Source organism: Pundamilia nyererei, unplaced genomic scaffold, assembly GCF_000239375.1.
Source record: "Pundamilia nyererei isolate P.nyererei 1_Seehausen unplaced genomic scaffold, PunNye1.0 scaffold00092, whole genome shotgun sequence".
Taxonomy (NCBI): Eukaryota; Metazoa; Chordata; class Actinopteri; order Cichliformes; family Cichlidae; genus Pundamilia; species Pundamilia nyererei.
This window is the reverse complement of record NW_005187493.1, coordinates 1,318,707-1,337,341: the sequence shown is the minus strand read 5'-3', so window position 1 is coordinate 1,337,341 and position 18,635 is coordinate 1,318,707. Positions and strand designations below refer to the sequence as shown.

Genomic DNA, 18,635 nt, shown 5'->3' with positions numbered 1-18,635 from the left:
ACGTTACCACATGTATGCCAATAAAAATCATTATTCAGTAATTTTATTGCTGTATTTTTAGTCTTCATTACCACATCTTCATATCCGTTGTGCTCTCAAGCAGCTGTTGGGCATTTGGCAGACACTCTGAGTCACTCCAAGCACACTTTGACTTTTTTGCAGAGTCAGAGTGTACACTGTGTTGCCCAAGCATGTCGGAAGCAGTATAAATACATACTGAATCTCACACACTGAAGACAGACCATTTTTAAACATTGAGATATGAAAACCATGTGTGAGACATAAGCACACAAATGTGAGCAGCATGTAAAACACGATAAGGTAGTAATAATAGTTTAATAATAATGATCCAGCAAAGAACGGACTAATCACACATTAAGTATGTCCCCTCTCTGTAATATAAAGATCCAAGAATAGAAAAAAACCTTTAATACAAGCATAAACAGCCATGTGAGAAAAAACTGTTTTCTCTATGACTTTTTTCGGTCTCTCACATCATTGAGGAGGAATTTTGGCCCACTTGTCTTTACAGCTTTGTTACAGTTCATTGAGGTTTGCAGGCATTTGTTTATGCACACATCTCTTAAAGTCCCACCACAGCATTTCAATCAGGTTGAGGTCTGGAGTTTGGGACATTATAACACCTTAATTTGTTTCTTTACAGCCATTCTGTTGTAGATTTGATGCCGTGTACTTGGGATCATTTTCCTTTTGTAATGGCAAGAGTTTATACAGTTTGTTAGACAGACGGCCTCGCATTTGACTCTAGAATACTTTGGTATACAGAGGAATTCATGGTCAACTCAACTGCAAGGGTCCCCAGGACCTGTGGCCCAAATCACCACCCCTCCCCCACCTTGTTTGACTGTAAAGTGTTTGTGCTGATATGCTGTATTTGGGTTGCGGCAAACATGGTGGCGTGCATTACCGTCAAACATCTCCACTTTGTAGTCTTGTGTTCTGTTCAGACGCAACTTTGCAAGCCTAACCTGTGCTGCCATGTTCATTTTCTATGGAGAAGAGGCCTTTTTTGTTACCAGATGACTATATTTGAAATAGGGATACATTCAACAAAACAATGAAACACAGCCGACAACAGGTCATGTCTGTTCCATGATCATTCAAATATCGAAAGCAGTGGTTTGGTGTCCCCGGGGAGACCCATCACCATATATAAATTATACTAACAGCTTTCAGAGTGAAGAAAAACAGTGAGACACATTCTCATTCATGCACACTTAGGCACACATACTGGTACATACTTTCAAACACACTGTGTGTGTTTGAAAGTGTGTACAAAGGCACTCTTCTGATGCCACCCAGACAGGCAGACTGCAGATGTGAACTTTGACACACTAGTCTGGGAGTATAACTACCTCCTTTCTGGGCATTTGGCCAATACAATAAGGGAAAATACCTCTGAGGGTACTCCCTCTGTGCTCTATAGCATGATCTACATTTGGGCCACGACACTTTACACCTTACGCCTTACGCCAGCACAAAGAAGCCATTCTTTCTATTAGGTTTTTCATAATCAGTATTAATCCCCTGCTTCTGAGGCGAGCACAGATTAATTGAAATTCGTTTCTTTTGTGGTCTTAAGTTACCAGCCAGCTGAACAAGAAAGGGAGGATGTGCGTCCAATTGACACCAGTGCAAAAATGTGTCCATCTTTCTTACAAAGAGTTAGAATATTTAATTCCATGCAATAAAAATGACATCAGTTTGACATCATCATAGCTTTACATAGCACCAAATGATTGCTGAGATCCAGCGTTGGTTTGGTTTATATGTTGCTGTTGTCTCTCAGGTGGCTGTCTATCCATTGGGCAGGGAGCTTCAGCAGACCAGCAAAAAAAATAACACGTTTGCACTGCGTTGTGTAAGACCGAGACTTATCAAGGCACAAGTGGCCATGTCTAATAAGTTATAAGTAATAAGTGTTGATGAAAATTTCAGAGGTCACTCTTTATCTATCACCCTTCAAGATAGCTATGCATCTTCGATTCAGGAAGTCTGGTGTCATTGCCTCATGTCCTGCTCCATGGTGCACTTTTATCTTCGTTAGTCAAAGTTAGTTTGTTTGCAGCTTCTAATTCAGAAGTCACTTCACATGGTCTAGTCAGATGGATGTCAGATGTACGAGGATTGCTCCAATGCGTAAAAATGGTCTCCTGACAATATCCTCCACCTACCCTGAGGAGTTCTTCAATACAATTGGAGCTGTTATCAAATGCCTGCATCGATCCACCATGCAAGCACTTGATTCACTATCATCATTGTGCAATCAAATCTAACTTTATTATGTCACAGTCGTGCTGCTTTTATTTGTAATGTTCGCACTTCCGTCTCCTTGGACCAGCACTCCGCTTTGGGAAAATAACTGATTCAGAAGAACTAATCTCCATGTTCAGCTTGACTATCAAGGGTGTATTTTTGATTATACTGAACAGTTTATGTAAGTGTGTGGGGGGGAAGTGCCAGAAGCACAGAAAGTGATCCTCATAAGACTGAATCCTCCCCTGAGCCAAAAAAAAAATAAACAAACAATTAAAAAAAAAAAATCACACCATATCTGGCCTTTGTAGAGAGATTGGACCATAAAATAAAGACAATTCATCTAAAGGGTTGGAGTGTTCTCCACATTATCCCAAACATCATCTAAGTGCTTAAAGTCTGAATATCTTGCATGATGTCAGCAGGGGTTAAGTAACCCACCAGCAGGCTCACTGGACATGTGATGTTGCAGTGGCAAGGAAAAAAAATTCTCCTAATCACAGTTTTAATCAGCAAAAAACCCCACACTGTTTGCTCATGACAGAGTCCGATCATCTGAGGGTAACAGGCTTTTAACACTGCAATAACTCTAATGAATACTTCTGCATGTATAACATTCATGTCTGTGTCACTCTGTTTCACTGCATGAAAACAAATGTAATATATCATTTCTAAAAGAAGCCTTTGTAGGCAGCAGAGTTAATTTTCTGGTACCAACCCATAATTCTTCCTCCCTTAGGCAGCACATATTTATATATTAAGGTTTGTAATGCTTGTCTGGCATATTATGAGCATAATGTATGATTTAAAAAGATTAAGTCCTGGGTTTGAGGGGAGTATGCAGCTTAAAGAGGGCTTTCTTTTTTATGATCATATAGTACACACACACACACACACACACACACACACACACACACACACACATACACACACACACACACACACACACATATATATACATATATATATAACATGTTTGGAATCATGCATGATTTTCGTTCCACTTCTCACGTGTACACCACTTTGTATTGGTCTTTCATGTGGAATTCCAATAAAATTGATTCATGTTTGTGGCTGTAATGTGACAAAGTGTGGGAAAGTTCAAGGGGGCCGAATACTTTTGCAAGCCACTGTATTATTTGTAGACACAACGCAGGTTAACAGTTAAGTACCTTTTTATGCTTGAATGATTCATACATCAGTGTTAAGTGGCTTAAACAAAACTCGTGTTTCTTTGAAAATGGTCAGGTACAAGGACAGGACTGGAAATGAGTGAAAAAGCAGCCAGGACCAAACCTTTGAAAGACCTTCAGAAACCCTGGAGAACTATTGCTAAAGAGCAGTTTAATGAGGGGTGTGTGGCACAAGGGTTTTTCACAGTACTATAGCACTTAGAAATGCTTTCTTCCTGTAGCTCCCTTGGTGTGAAATAACACACTTTGTGCATTTTTCCTGCACTGCAGTGCCAAAAACATGCATGCATGTTTTCAGGCTTGCCCTGTAAACATTCAACATGTTTGAATGTGCCATAGCGAATATGAAAAACGAAGAAAGCTGCATGAGCAGAGATATTGCACCCTCATCCAACCTTTGGGTGTGTTTCTGCCTGAAAATGCCGGTCATTCCTCTGCGTTTCTGTGAAAGTGGGTGATCTAAGATGGGAGCAAATGTCAAAGCAGATTCTGAGTACAGCCCCAGGGTTGTTACTTCACAGTCCGCACACATGGTGCTTTGGACAGCTTCCAGTATGAAATCAGGTCAGGATTTTCTGCTAGAAAACCCACCAAGTCAGCAAAAGAACTGGCCATAGCTGTATAAACAAAGCTTGGGCAGGACACAGACTAGCTCTACCTATTTTCTCCCTCAGTTTCATTACAGAAATTTGTCTAGTGTTTCTAAAGGTTTTTAGTTATTGGATCAACGGGCTGCCTGTCATGTTTATTTAAGGCGAAACTAACCTTCAGCACTGTTATCACTGTTAAATAGACCTTATCCCCTTTCAGATAATTTGGATTTACCATAGCATTGGCCGTGGGTGGGCGATGGTGGTGGGGGACTATCGGAGACCAAAGTGCTTCTCGGGACTAGAACCTCAACAGTAACACAAGTATCTTGGGATTCCACGTGTGCCGCCGCTGGGATGGTCTGAGTTCAGCCTTCTGATTGGACACACCTTTTTCTTGGTACACGCCTTCCCCATTTTCATCCATGTGGGGCGGGACCTGAGCTGCCTTTGCACCCATGATTGGCCCAGACTAAGCAAATTTACAGCTTTTGCTCGCCTGGTTCGAGGAGCAGGTCATAAAGACAGTTATAAATAGGACGCTCAACCGGTAAAACAAAATGAGCGTCGACATCCGAGAGGCCCGCGTTCCGTCACCGCTCCATGATCTTAGTGAGAAGGATGTTGCAGCAAGCGCTCAGAGTATCCGGCCGGAGCTCATTCCCGCTGGTCAAATTGATGGAGAGGTGGACTGAGGGTGCAGCAGCCGGTTCGGAGGGCACCAAGATGCAGGGAGTGAAGACGCTGAACGAGATGCCCGGGCCGTCGGTCACCAGCTTCGCCTGGGACTTGTTTGCCAAACGCGGTCTGTCACGCCTGCATGAGTTACAGGTAAGAAGATAAACACGAAAAAAACAAAAAACCTGTATGAGATATTTACAATTATTTCACTTTTACTAAAAATATCCAAAGTGCACGTGTCGTCATTGTAGACTAAAAACGTGAGTGTATTATTCTGTGCAGGTGGTTCTTTTTACATAAAACAATGCAAGAACTTTGACTCCCCTCTCAATGTGACATTTATAAAATATCCTCTTAAATTATTTTTCGTCCCCTCAGCGAAGTTTCGCTGTCTCACAAAAGCACATCCAGTCTATACCTCCTGCTTCAAGCTGTCTCTCACTTCAGTTTAAAATCTCTGTATCTACTGAGAGCTTTGCACTTCACTCTAAGCTGAATGAACTGTCCTTTGTCAACGTGACAGATCGTGCCTATGTGAAGTGAATGCATCCTTAAAACAAATAACTAATAACTAGTGCATTAAAACGCCTGCAAGGCAAATACATCTCTGCAGTGAGCTCTAAACTGGAGGGAGGAGGGTGCCTCCAAAGGTGATGATTGCAGTGCCTTTACAACCTTTGTCTCATCTCCTAGCTGGAGGGAGTCCAGCGGTATGGACCTATGTGGAAGGCAAGCTTTGGTCCCATCCTGACAGTTCATGTGGCTGATCCATCGCTCATTGAGCAGATCCTGAGGCAGGAAGGCGAGCACCCAATGCGCTCCGATCTTTCCTCCTGGAAGGACTACAGGAAGCTGAGAGGTCATCACTACGGACTTTTGACAGCGTAAGCTTGCAGGAAAATCTTTCTGCTTTACTTCCTCCTCTTTTCCATTTTGTTTCTCATCAGATGATAAAGCTGAAGTAAATGTAATATTTGGCCATGCTCATTCAGTTCAAAGACTTTATACCACTCTTCTTTCAGCTTTCCTTCACTTACAGATAGAAAGAGCCACAACTTTAGCGTATGCAATCAGTATACAATGCAATACAGCAGTTAACTGAATTGTGTGCACAGCTGGAGCCACTGTATCAGTTTTTACATTAATGTGTGTGCGCGCGTGTGTCTAGTGAGGGGGAGGAGTGGCAGACAGTGAGGAGTCTCCTGGGGAAACACATGCTGCGGCCGAAGGCAGTGGAAGCTTATGATAAAACCCTGAACAGTGTCGTCAGTGATCTCATTGCCAAACTTCGCCTCAGCAGACATCCTCAGGGCCTCGTCACCGACATCGCCAGCGAGTTCTATCGCTTCGGCCTCGAGGGTAAGGTTTCATGTCGTCTTAAGCATCTTCACAGGATGTACCGTGCCACGTAAACGCTGTAATCAAATCCATCTGTATGCACAAATATTATGTCACATTGTTAACATTTTAAACACACATTCCTGTGCAGGCATGCCTTAATAACTCATGCTCATGTGCAGTTTACCATTCTGTCATCATTGTTATTGTACAGCTGGAGGGGAAAAAAGCATGTAACCATGTTTTGATGAGAAATGATGCATTGTTGATCTTACGCAATGATATAAATAGCTACACTGAAGCTCTTTTATAGTCACTTTTGCAGGAGTTAAATATAAATGCTGGATACTTGGAGCTGATGAAAGCTGCCAATATTTAAGTTTTCACTTTGCATGCAGACAGTATTATTTATTTAACTGTAACACCTTTAGTTAATAGGCATTTCTGATAAAGAGGCTAAAAACCTGGCAAATAAATGTCATGCATGGTCACCTCGGAAGCTTTCAGTAAAAAAAAAAAAAAAAAAGCCGCTAGTCATCGTTTCTTGCCTTCGTCATGAGCTTGGTTTTATTTGCTTTGGCAGGCATTTCTTCGGTCTTGTTCGAATCCAGAATTGGTTGCCTGGATCAGGTTGTTCCTGAAGACACGGAGCGTTTCATCCAATCTATCAACACCATGTTTGTGATGACGCTTCTTACCATGGCCATGCCCAGCTGGTTGCACCAGTTGTTCCCCAAACCCTGGAATATCTTTTGCCAGTGCTGGGACTACATGTTTGAGTTTGGTAAGCTATTTCTCACAGCACAACATTTTAAGCTTGGACAGAAAAATGTTTAGAGATGATTGTAGTGGTACTTTAAAATTAAAAGTGATAACAGAAACTACAAGCAGGCTGCAGTCTCCAAAAAAGCACTCGGTAAAATATTATATAAAATGCACAAGTAAAAACTAAATATAAGTCATATACCAGAGATGAGACTACAGGATATTATAAAGATGCTTCTGGCTGTACTCAAGCTGGAGATACGTTACACAAGCTGGCACTGCAATGTGGAACCAAGACAAACATGATGTTTCCACACTTGATGTTATTATTTTCCTTCTGCTCTCCTCTCTTGTCATTGGCTGCTGCCGGTTTCCACTTAGCCCTGGGTTGACATCCCACGCTCTCTCACACAGTACATTAAGACTCACAGAAGATCTGAGACATCAGACATGTTTTGACGTAATCGCACTGCTTCGAGCTAGATCGGCAAGAGGGAGATTAAAGTCTTTAACCTTCACGCACTTCAAGATCATCTGCGCTGAAACACGTGTAAATGTTAGTCATGAAATTGATACGTGGTTCTAGGGATTTTTTATTTTTTTTTAAGAAGGGGAATTTGACCTCACTTTATTGAACCTGACACTGGAAAGTTAAAGACTTAACGCTCTGTGTCATCATCACCATCGAGGGATAAATGTGTCATGGCTTATCTCCACGTATCTGCAGCAAAAGGTCACATTGACCAGCGTCTGACTGCCGAAGCAGATAAGGTTGCCCGAGGAGAGAAAATAGAGGGCCGTTATCTCACCTACTTCCTGTCGCAGATGGGGCTGCCCATGAAGACAGTCTACAGCAACGTCACGGAGCTGCTCCTTGCAGGAGTTGACACAGTGAGAGTGGCTCCTTTGCCGTCTTCCTTTATCAGTTCCTGATTTTAGGCCAGCAAATGGTTAAAACCATCCGTCGCTCTGTTGTTTCAGATCTCCAGCACCATGTCCTGGTCTTTGTACGAGCTGTCCCGTCATCCAGATGTACAGGCCACTCTCCGGGCGGAGGTGTTGACTGTACTTGAAGGTCGAAAGATACCAGAGGCTGCCGATGTAGCTCAAATGCCTTTCCTGAAGGCCATAGTCAAAGAAGTGCTCAGGTATAACTCAAAAGGTTTCAGATATTTGAAGATGTTTTGAGATTTGAAATCAAATTTAGCTTACACTATTGTGTTTTGTTTTGTTTTCCTTATTTTTTTAGGTTATACCCTGTTATTCCTGCTAATGCAAGGGTCATTCCAGAAAGAGACATCCAGGTTGGAGGCTACCTCATCCCAAAAAATGTGAGTTCACCATCTGACTCTAGCCAGTATCAAGTTGTAATGCTTCAGTTTTTCCATTATAGTCAAAAACCTATCTGACCAAAATAAAATTCCCTTTCAGACATTGATTACCCTGTGCCACTTTGCAACATCGCGGGATCCAGGAGTGTTTGCAAACCCAAATCATTTCAATCCCTATCGATGGCTGAACAAAGACCAGACTTATCACCCATATGCCTCTGTGCCCTTCGGTGTGGGAAAACGCAGCTGCATAGGTCGCCGTATTGCTGAGCTGGAGCTCTACCTTGCTCTTGCCAGGGTGAGTTACAGCAATTTTTGTCTTTTTCTTGTTTTTTTTCTGTGTGTTTTTTTTCTTTTTTCATTTGCAATTAAACTCCGACTAAAAACAAACAAACAAAAAACCCCTAAAAGCATTCTTAAAGAATATACAACCCCATTTACCCCCAAAATATTAGGAAACTAATAAAGACAACATGTCAAATATAGTATTGTAGTATTTCCAGTCCTTTCTGAAAACTTGTTACTTGCATCTGAATTTAAACTGAACATATTATATCACATATTTTAAAATTTTCACATTTGATATTTTATCTTTGTACTATTTTAATTAATTATGGGGTAGAAAAGCCTTTCAAGTCTTTACTTTATTTTGTTTTTTACTTACATATTACACTGCATCCCAACTTTTTGGGGGAAATTAGGTTGTACAGTGTATGTCAGCTTTTGGGAATGTATTTAATTAAGAAAAACACATTCTGTTACTTGGTGTTTGAACACAGTTTGTGTTGCAAGTAATTTACACAGCGTAGGATTTTGATAAATGTGTTAGAAGTTGTTCCCGCAAATCTTCTTACTCTATTATTTCTCTGAGTCATGTAAGGAATTGTAGATTTCAGGGTCACTACGCAGCACTTGATTGCTTTTCATTTCAGGCGCCCTGCGCTTAATCTGCTCTGTTTCTGATTTCATTAGATCATTTCAGAGTTCGAGGTGAAGCCGAACACAGAGGGAGCTTCTGTGAAGCCCATGACACGGACACTTCTAGTTCCTGAAAATGTCATCAGCCTGCAGTTTATTGAACGGTGACCTAATCTCCTGGAACTGATCAGTTACGTGCCTGTGAGCAGCAACAAGCAGGACAGAACAAGCAGGCGCCGTTATCGCGGTGTTATATTTCAGAGCGGGCCTTCAGCCTTCATCCCAACTAACCAAAGCCCTTCTCACCTGCAGCTTGCAGGCGGACATGTGGAGAAGGACAGATGGATGAAGGGTAAGGGCTGATGGATTATTACAGAGGCATTATCAACTGGGAGATGGGTAACGTCCAGTTTTATCAAAAGGTGCTCATTTGTGCAAAGGCCAGACCCAAAGAAGGGATCTTCTGTCTGTCGTCTGTTCCGTCTGCTGTGCGGTACAATTCATGCAAACTTTGGGCAAAATCTGGGCCGGTGTGGAAAACGGATTGAGAAAGGAGGAGTGGGGAGAGAGTTGAAAGATATACAGTAAGGAAATGAAATCTGACGTTTGCGCCTCGCCTGACGTGTGTGCCCTCGCTACTCGTCCTTCATTTGATCTTTTTAGTCATTGCCGCATTTCTTGGAATTTGACAGAAATTAGTTTCCCTGAATTTGGTAACAGTCTCTTAAATCTGATTATGAACTGTGATCGTGCACGCCCGTAGATACGTGGTATCTGCAGTTTCCTGCGTGTCCTGATTGTGCAAATATTTCAAGAGTTTCTATGTACGTCCAGAACATCATGAGCCACAGAGAGTCTTGCACACGGAAGAAAGAAAAATCTACAGAGGTGTCCGTAAACATGATTGTCAGTATGTTGATTGAACTGTGTTTTTAAAGGTGCTTTTATGGTGCAAAAACCTCTAGTGATGGGTTCCTTAAAAAAAGGCAGCTGCTAAGATTATGCTTGTGTATGAATATATAATGCCACTAAAATCCAAAAGCAGGCCACTCTGTACTGTTTTAAAATTCTTCAATACTGTCTTTAGTTCACTGGCAAAGCTTATCTATTTTTTTATTTTATTTTTTTTATACATCTAAACATGAAAGATATTACATCATTTTGTAAGTAATAAGCTTCACGATCTGAACTTTGTATTTATTCTAATTTATCGCATTTGGAAACTGTCACTGTAAATGTCAATAAACGGTTTCACGATGAATCTCTGCCTACTGTTTGCACCATGTGTTTCTTTATGTGATGCCTTTGTGTCTCGTTAAAGAAAATATCTCCCTCCATCATCATCCACAGCACCATCAGACTAGGGCTCAGGTCAACCAAGCATGTTTTACATAGACCACACGTTTTCTACAAATGTTTGCATAAAATAATGCTGGGTATCAAAGTTCCTGTGTGACATGACAGTGTAAACTGCTGTGCAGCTGCTGTGACTCAATAGCTTGGACCACATTGCTGCCAAGCACAACCTCAACCACTGTCATGTGTTTTATAGGTATGTGCTTCAGTTATTACAGTTGTGGTCACAGGTTTACTCATCATGGGCATGAGCTGTTCTTTTTCCATAATTCCACCATAATCAAAAATGAATGGGGCTGTACATGTATATTTGAGCGTGCATGTATATTTTTGACCTTGTGGGTATTAGAGAGAATCCAAAATAAATCCAAACTTGTACACAGTGTTCTTGTTTTTAAACAACATGTACGATGATGATTCCACCCAGGAAAAAGAACAATTCAAAGAAATCATTGGCCCCAAATAACCATGACATTCAAGTGTGTTCTTGACCTCAAATCTATACTTTGCTATAGATAAATGGATATGGAAGAATCTGTGTGAATACTGTGATACAGTATCTGTTCTGCCAGGCCATGCAGATGAAATAAATGCTGCAACTTATACCCTGTAGTGTACATTTGCAAAAGTGCCAGAAATACCATAAAACTCTTCTGGAAACGTTTTAAAGTGTCTGGTGGGAAAAGGACCAATGAGGCGTGGTGTATTAGATACAAAAGTATCAAATTACAATATTAAAACTGCTGGGCTGGTCACTACATTTACCTGGTGGACAAGATGTTTTTTCATGAAGCTGCATAATTACATTCAAATGTGGATTTTATTCACTTTTACACATATGGGGATTCACTTTGCCGGTTACATCTATAATAGAGAAGAAGTTTTTAAAAAAAAGTTACGTTTCAAATACTTACGACGTGCATTGTTCTGACAGATGAATATTCAGAGGAAGGCACTGTAATACAATATGTTAAAGATAACGGAGGCCACTGTTACTTTAGCCCGGATGGCGGCGGTGTTGCGAACAGCGGGTGAGCTAGACAGGAAGAAAACAACTGTCTAGCCAAACGGCTATTGCTAACGAGGCAAGCGTCAAGTAAGCGAGTTAGCCATGTAGCCGAAGCAACGAGGGATTTACAAAGAGAAATACTGGACTATAATAACTTAATCTTTTCCTTTAAAGACACAACGAAGGGGGACAGTGTGGGAAGGTGAGTGGCAAAACAGCGTAACTTGTTACTTTAACTCGTTAATAATCAAAGCTAGCAGTTAGCTTAGCTAATGTTAGCTAGCCAACACAAACCAACGGTCATTTAAATCAAATTACGCTTGTTAGCTAAACAGACCTTAGTGTGTTGCTTTCTGAGAGAGGGGTTTGTTATAGATATCAAATTGTTATTTAATATAACGTTCTGAAGGCAGCAATAGATGGCATTTGTTTACATGTCAACAAAGGCCCCTCAAAGCTAGCTAACTTGTTAGTCGTTAATTCCCCTGACTCCTATAAGCAACAACAAAAACAGCAATAATAATATTAGTCAGTTTTATACACAATTGTGAATTTAAACAATTAATAAAACATTTATCCTGTAATCTGTGTGCCCGGAGTAACTTTCGGTTTACGTCTGGAGTTATACTTTTATTGTTATTCCAGTGTTAATAAAATGCTTAATATCATGGCGTTTGAATTTTGTGAAAACCTACCAGAGGAACCCGCAGTTCATCGCAAATGTAAAGAAACCTTTACAGACAACAGCATATTTAAAGTTTAGCGACTCTGTGAAACAAAGTATTGCTGAGAAACGTTTTAACTCTTTCTTGCTTTGTTTCCTGACGCATTTGAACAGATGCAGGCTGGTGACCCTGTGGTTGGCACCTCGATGGGAGTAGGTGGTGCTCAGAGTCGGTCAGAGGATGAAGAGTCACTTGGAGTAAAAGACCTGAAAAGGACAGCAACACAAGCATTTGGCAGTGGTGTTCCCAAACGCAGAAGCTCATCCAGGTTTGATATCTACTAATGTATATTTCATTATTTCAGTCAGGGTGGTGTTCCAGCATAATTAGCAGGAAGAAATGAACCTTCGTTTTCTATGCTGATGGTGTTTCAGTGCTTCTGTGCTTTGTTTTGTTTTTCCCCTGGTTAATCTTTAAATTTTTAAAGAACTACTTTATTATCACAATTTCTTTAGGTCAATAAAGCGAAAAAAGTTTGACGATGAGCTAGTGGAAAGCAGTCTTGTGAAGTCATCCAGTAGAGTCAAAGGTCCACCCGTAATGGAGCCTGTGCGCTGTTCGGGGAGTGAGCCTTCCTCAAGTGAGAAAAAAAAGGTAAATAATACCAACAAATCCACAGATTATTGAGTGAATTCACATTAAAGATGATAAATATGCACATTTTTTATGATTCTCTCTCTTTTCTTATCCCCCCCCCCCTTATGATGCTTTTTCAGGTAACAAAATCAGGAGCAACTCTTACACCATCTCTGACAATGGTACTAAACCCTGCACCTTTAACCAAAAGAGTTAAGAAAAGCAAGCAGCCTTTACATATTACTAAAGACTTGGGCCGATGGAAACCCACAGATGATCTGCTGCTTATAAATGCAGTGTTGCAGGTGAGCTACCAAAAAGAAGATTATTGTCAAAAAGGTTGTCCTGAATTAGCTCAAAGGAGCTGCTTTGTTTAATGGCTTTGACTGTCAGTGTATGATCTAATGTGTATTGATTCATGGTATCTTGTGTGGTATTCTGTGTTTGTCTGTAGACCACTGACTTAACTTCTGTTCATCTGGGGGTCAAGTTCAGCTGTCGTTTCACTTTGCGTGAAATTAAAGAGCGGTGGTACGCTTTGCTCTACGATCCCGTCATCTCAAAGTAAGACGCCTAGCATCTGTTGTTGACTCTGACTGAGTTTTTGCAGTCTCCCAGTCCTGCATATCTCCATATGCTTTATTACACTTGTGTGTTTGAGTCATCTTTTAAGCACATTCTTGGTTTTGTGTGTCTTATTTAGGCTGGCATGGCAGGCCATGCGGCAGCTTCACCCAGAAGCAATTGCAGCAATCCAAAGCAAAGCTCTCTTCAGTCAGGCTGAGGAAGCACTGCTGGCCAAGATTGGTTCAGTAAGTTATATTGAGTGGGCTATCATGTATATTCTATTATAAGTGCTCCACAGGGAAAATGCATTCCCAGTTAAGGTCACTTTTTAATGGCTCATAATTGTGAGATTTCACCTGGATTGGAATGAAACGCATTATTACTGTACATATTGGACTGTTGTATTCACACACAGTGTTGTGTTATGTTTCTCTCTAAACAGACCAGTCAGCCTAAACTGGACGTGTTTCAGGAGCTTTTAAGTAAGCACCCTAATGTCTTTCACCCATCTCGCAGTCCCAAGAGCCTACTGGTGCACTGGCAGCTGCTCAAGCAGTACTACCTACTGGACGACCAGAGTGGTGAGTTCAGTTTCCCGGAGGATCCATTCAAATTCCTGTTGACAGTTTGAGTATTGAGCAGCTGGAAAACCATACAAGTATAACTCATGTCAACATTGGATGCATTGATCATCTTTGTGGCTTTGTGAGATTTGCAATGTAAACATTTTAATAGAGGAGAGGAGGTTGTTTGGACATAAGATAGCAAGCAGTTACTCAAACAGTGTTTTGAAAGATGAATGTTATAATTTCCTCCCAATAAAACTACTGAGAATTAACTTGACATACCTGGTTGTTCTCTAAAATATGTATGAAAGAAAAAAAAACTGTTAAAAACATCTTACCTGTGACTATGTTTTGCAGTACAGCCCCTCCCGAAAGGTGACCAAGTTCTCAACTTCTCCGACGCCGAGCAGATGGTTGATGATGTAAAATTAAAGTAAGTCAGACATTCACTTCAGCGTTCAGCAAATTTTTACTGCTTGTAACATTTCCGGTCATGCTAAAGGACATTACATGCTATATTTTTCCAAATTTTTAAAAAGCATTGCATTTCCATGACTTCAGGGCACCTATAAGTTGTTCTGTTGCTTTTCACACAGGGACAGCAGAGATGAAGTGTTGGAACATGGTAAGTAATTTGCTTACGACGGAAATTCAGTTAATCTTGCACATCACACATCACCTTTATTCACATTAAAAGAAGAAGAGACAGGAGAGGTCACTGTGGATTACTGTGATTTAGGAAATAGTGGATTTTCTAATGTTCTTCTGGGTTCAAAGTGGTCCATATGTCAGTTTGTCCATGAGATGATACTGAACAGTAGACTGACCCTGATGCACCCATTGAAGTGTGAGTGTGTCTGTGATAGTTGGAAAGCACTGAAAAGCATGAGACAGCACTGTAAATGGGTGTATTTGGGTTGTAATGAAAAGTGCATTGAGTGTTCACTTCAGAAAGAAATGTACTATAAAAGCACCGGTCCATTTACAATTTACCAACCCATTTAATCTGTGAATGTCAAAAGAAGCTCAGATCACTTATTATCAATGTGAGCTGAAGTCAAATTCCAGATCAGATGCGTTTTGTTCCAGTAGTTCTTTATTGCAGATCATTTGTTTTTCCTTGTTAATTACCTGGAATTAAAATGTCTTAATGTATCCGTCTGTAGATGACATGGACGTAAACCTCTGGTTATATTAATATTTACATGAACGTCCTTTCTCCTGAAACCTGTTAAACCTAAGCAGGTTTAGCAAACACTGATGTCTGATTTGGCAACCAAAGGTTGTGAACAACAATGTCATTGTTAAAGAGCTAGACTAAATATTTATTCAGCTGTAAATTAAGAACAGAGATGGCAATATAGATCAAACTGATAAGACAGATAGGTAATGTGCAGAGGAAAAAAACAGCATCATGTAATTAATTAATCTAAACACACTGCAGAGTTTGAATGGTGTAACTTAAATGCTCTTAAAACTAGATCAATAAAGACTCTGGTTCAAACTACATTTAGTCAAGTATTCAAATGTTCAAAAGTCTTTTTTTAGCTGCACTAAGCATGCACTAAAACACTAAAAACAGTCAGCCAAAGTCTGAAATATTACATAATCTGAACCATTTACATAATCTTCTTGATATCTAGGACAGGAATGTTCCATCAGTATGCCCTGCCAGAACATGAGAAATTATCATTCATGTATTTTGCTCTTTTTCATTCAGACTTTTTAATTATTCATTGATTGTGCTGATGTGCAGCAAATGTAAAAAGTTAAGGGGAACTCATTGGCTCACTAGTCAACCTGGCTGTTCACTTAATGCGCTTGGATGCATTGGGGCATTACAAAAGCCATTGTGTAGATTTATTCTGAATCCACAATGTGTATCTTTGAATGTCAGGACATTGCTATGTTCTGACCAGGGATCCTAAAAGTTGCGTCATTACTATGAGTAGGCATTGGATAAGAAACTGATGTCTAAAAGGAACTAAAAGGAATTCTGCTGTTGACATCTGTTTGTTTTAATGTCCTCTGTATGGATGGGGAAGTTCACACTGCTGCGTCAGGGGTTGAGTTTAAGTTCACAGTGACTCACTGGAAACTGACTCAGAGTAATCTCAGTTTCTCACCACACTTTTTTTTCTTTCAGAGCTGATGATTTCAGACCGTCACCAGAAAAGAGAAATCAGACAGCTGGAGCAGGAGTTGCCTCGTTGGCAGGTTCTTGTGGACAGTATCACAGGTTACTTAAGCTTTCATTCATAAAGTGCAAATGAAAGCCTTTATATTTGTTTATGTTCTGAGGAATGCAGAACTTATTTGTGTGCATATGTTTTTATTTTGTTTTCGGGGTTTCAGGGATGAGCATGCCTGACTTTGACAACCAGACACTTGCAGCATTACGTGGAAGAATGGTACGCTACCTTATGAGATCAAGAGAGGTAAGTAATCTTTCAATAATAGAAACAAGGACTAAAGAGAAAATATGCTTAAGGAAGATGTTTGTTAGAAAATGTCATGTAACTGTAAAAGAAAATCTTTTTTTTCTTTTTGTTGGAGTATGATACATTTTTTTTGTTTAACCCGTATTCACACAGATTACATTAGGCAGAGCAACCAAGGACAAACAGATCGATGTAGATCTGTCGCTAGAGGGGCCTGCTTGGAAAATCTCAAGAAAACAAGGTAACTTAGCATTTTCTTGAACAACACCATGTCGTTTCATCATTTTCTCTCTTTTTTTCCTAAGTCCAGTCACGCACACACATCACTGTTAGTTCCTTCATTGGATTTTGGCCAAATGCACGCATAAAGAAAGCATGACAAGTATAGCTTGTCTTCATGGCTTATCCAGTAACCATTTAGAGACTCTGAAATCGCACCATTCCTTCTTGTTGGAAGTTGTCATGGACAGATTAATAGATAAGGTCAGGCAGGATTTTCCATGGATTATGATGTTTACAGATAACACTGTGATCTGTAGTGGGAGCAGTTGGAAGAGAGCCTGAAAAGGTAGAGGAGAAAAGCAGAATGAAAGTCGGTAGAAACAAAACAGAAAATGTGTGTAAATGACAGGGAGAGAGTTGGAAAGGTGAAGATGCAACGAGTAGAGAGTGCGAAGGTAGATGAGTATAAATACCTGAGGTCAACCATCCAAAGCAACAGACAGTGCAGAAGAGAGTGCAGGCAGAGTGGAATGGGTAGAAACTAGTATCAGGTTATTTGTGACATATGGATGGCAGCAAGAGTGCAAGGGAAGATTTACATCATGGTACTGAGACCTGTTGGGATGTATGGTAACAGGAGGTCAGTTTGGAGGTGGCAGAGTTGAAGATGTTAAGATTGTTATTCGTCGTGACCATGCTGCTGCTCGGTTCCTCACAGGCACCTGAAAAAGACATCAGGTCTCACCTGTTTTAGCTGCTTGGCAGTAAGGTTCAGAATCGATTTCAGATCATCTTGTTTGCCTACAAAAGCCATAGTGATTTGACTCACTCATTAAATCTCTGACCTCTTACACCCCCGATCAGCTTCCAGGTCATTCTTGTCTGCTGATCCGATGCTTCTGACTGTCCCTTGCTCTGGAGTTAAACTCAGAGGAGACTGTTCTCTGTGCTTCTCTGTGCTGTGGAACAGCATTTCTCTCACAGTCAAATCTGCTCCCTTCCCTCTGTCTGATTGCTCATTGTGTCTCCTGTGCTTTTTACAGCCATGATTATTGATGTTTCTCACCCACATGTATCTATTTATTGGACATGGACATGTGCAGAGGAAGGATTATAGATGTATTGGTCAAAGGATATTGAATATGGAGCTGCCAGGTAGAAGGAAAAGAGGAGGAGCACAAAAGATTCATGGATTTAATGAACTAGGACATGCAGAGGGTTCGTGTGACAGAGAAGGATGTTAGGGAACGGGTGAGATGGAAGCAGATAATATACTTCTGTGACCCTTAAAGGGAGCAGCTGGAAACAGAAGAAGAAGAACTGAATCATTCTTTTGACAAATGGAAGCATCAGTTTGTCTGGTTAAATTTTAGTGTTTCAGCTTGTAGAGGTCGATCAGATGTACTTGATGTTTACTGTTTGTTTTACCAGGAATTATTAAGTTGAAGAACAACGGAGACTTCTTCATTGCCAATGAGGGCAGGCGGCCTATTTACATAGATGGCAGACCGGTCCTGTCAGGCAACAAGTGGAAATTAAATAATAACTCAGTGGTGGAGGTAATGTCAGAATCTTCACCAAGTTGTTTATTATTCATATTAAACGGCTGTTTAATCTTTTATTCTTGCTTAAATAACCTGTCTGTTTCTTCAGATTGCAGGTCTTCGCTTCGTGTTTCTTATTAATCTGGATCTCATCTCTCTAATAAAAGCTGAAGCAGCCAAGATGACACAACAGTGATCGTCAGCCTTGCAGCTGCAGAATCGGCCTATGGCAGCAGAGCATGTCATATCAGGCAGTCTGCTCAACACTGGTTACAGGTGCTCTTGTGAGGCATTGTAGTGCTTCGAGGGGATAGGACTGACAATGGCCTTCTCACCCCTCAGCCTGAAATGTGATTTTCACACAGGCTTCAGCTAAATCCTGAAGCACGACAGCAACAGGTTTTTACTTGGTGTGTGGATATTTTATGTTGTATGTAATGTAGACATTCTCACAGAGCCTCGCTTTTTCCAGCTTTTCACAATATTGTATTTAAATTCTGTAGTAAAACTTTTTCAAATTAATAAACTTGTATACA

At 40.6% G+C, this 18,635-nt stretch overlaps 2 protein-coding genes across 3 annotated transcripts; both read left to right on the top strand.

The window, feature by feature from the left end:
* The first annotated feature begins 4,553 nt into the window (after positions 1–4,553).
* On the top strand, positions 4,554–10,335 carry cyp27b1 (cytochrome P450, family 27, subfamily B, polypeptide 1). The gene is made up of 9 exons (XM_005739538.1): positions 4,554–4,891; positions 5,435–5,625; positions 5,910–6,100; positions 6,663–6,863; positions 7,572–7,735; positions 7,826–7,992; positions 8,094–8,175; positions 8,276–8,473; positions 9,148–10,335. The coding sequence occupies exons 1-9, from the start codon at positions 4,664–4,666 to the stop codon at positions 9,259–9,261; spliced, it is 1,536 nt and encodes a 511-aa protein (XP_005739595.1). The 5' UTR covers positions 4,554–4,663; the 3' UTR covers positions 9,262–10,335.
* An 870-nt stretch (positions 10,336–11,205) lies between these two features.
* Positions 11,206–18,635, top strand: mcrs1 (microspherule protein 1). 2 transcript variants are annotated; one of them, XM_005739536.2, is made up of 14 exons: positions 11,206–11,660; positions 12,297–12,451; positions 12,639–12,777; positions 12,900–13,064; positions 13,214–13,323; positions 13,463–13,571; positions 13,769–13,907; positions 14,250–14,325; positions 14,489–14,517; positions 16,039–16,131; positions 16,248–16,330; positions 16,487–16,574; positions 17,987–18,114; positions 18,209–18,635. In XM_005739536.2, exons 2-14 carry the CDS (start codon positions 12,297–12,299, stop codon positions 18,293–18,295), a joined length of 1,401 nt encoding a protein of 466 aa, XP_005739593.1. In that variant the 5' UTR covers positions 11,206–11,660; the 3' UTR covers positions 18,296–18,635. The 2 variants fall into 2 exon arrangements, with proteins under 2 accessions (XP_005739593.1, XP_005739594.1); XM_005739537.1 differs by lacking the exons at positions 11,206–11,660; positions 12,297–12,451 and having other exon boundaries at positions 12,716–12,776; positions 12,898–13,064.

What these genes read in the sequence shown, in the direction of transcription:
- cyp27b1 (XM_005739538.1), top strand. Translation starts at nt 4,664, where the DNA reads ATGATCTTAGTGAGAAGGATGTTGCAGCAAGCGCTCAGAGTATCCGGC. An exon ending in CACTACGGACTTTTGACAGC is followed by an intron (nt 5,626 to 5,909) that starts GTAAGCTTGCAG and finishes GCGTGTGTCTAG; the next exon opens with TGAGGGGGAGGAGTGGCAGA. An exon ending in TCTACCTTGCTCTTGCCAGG is followed by an intron (nt 8,474 to 9,147) that starts GTGAGTTACAGC and finishes TGATTTCATTAG; the next exon opens with ATCATTTCAGAGTTCGAGGT.
- mcrs1 (XM_005739536.2), top strand. Translation starts at nt 12,297, where the DNA reads ATGCAGGCTGGTGACCCTGTGGTTGGCACCTCGATGGGAGTAGGTGGT. An exon ending in CCTCAAGTGAGAAAAAAAAG is followed by an intron (nt 12,778 to 12,899) that starts GTAAATAATACC and finishes ATGCTTTTTCAG; the next exon opens with GTAACAAAATCAGGAGCAAC. An exon ending in ACCTTATGAGATCAAGAGAG is followed by an intron (nt 16,331 to 16,486) that starts GTAAGTAATCTT and finishes GTATTCACACAG; the next exon opens with ATTACATTAGGCAGAGCAAC.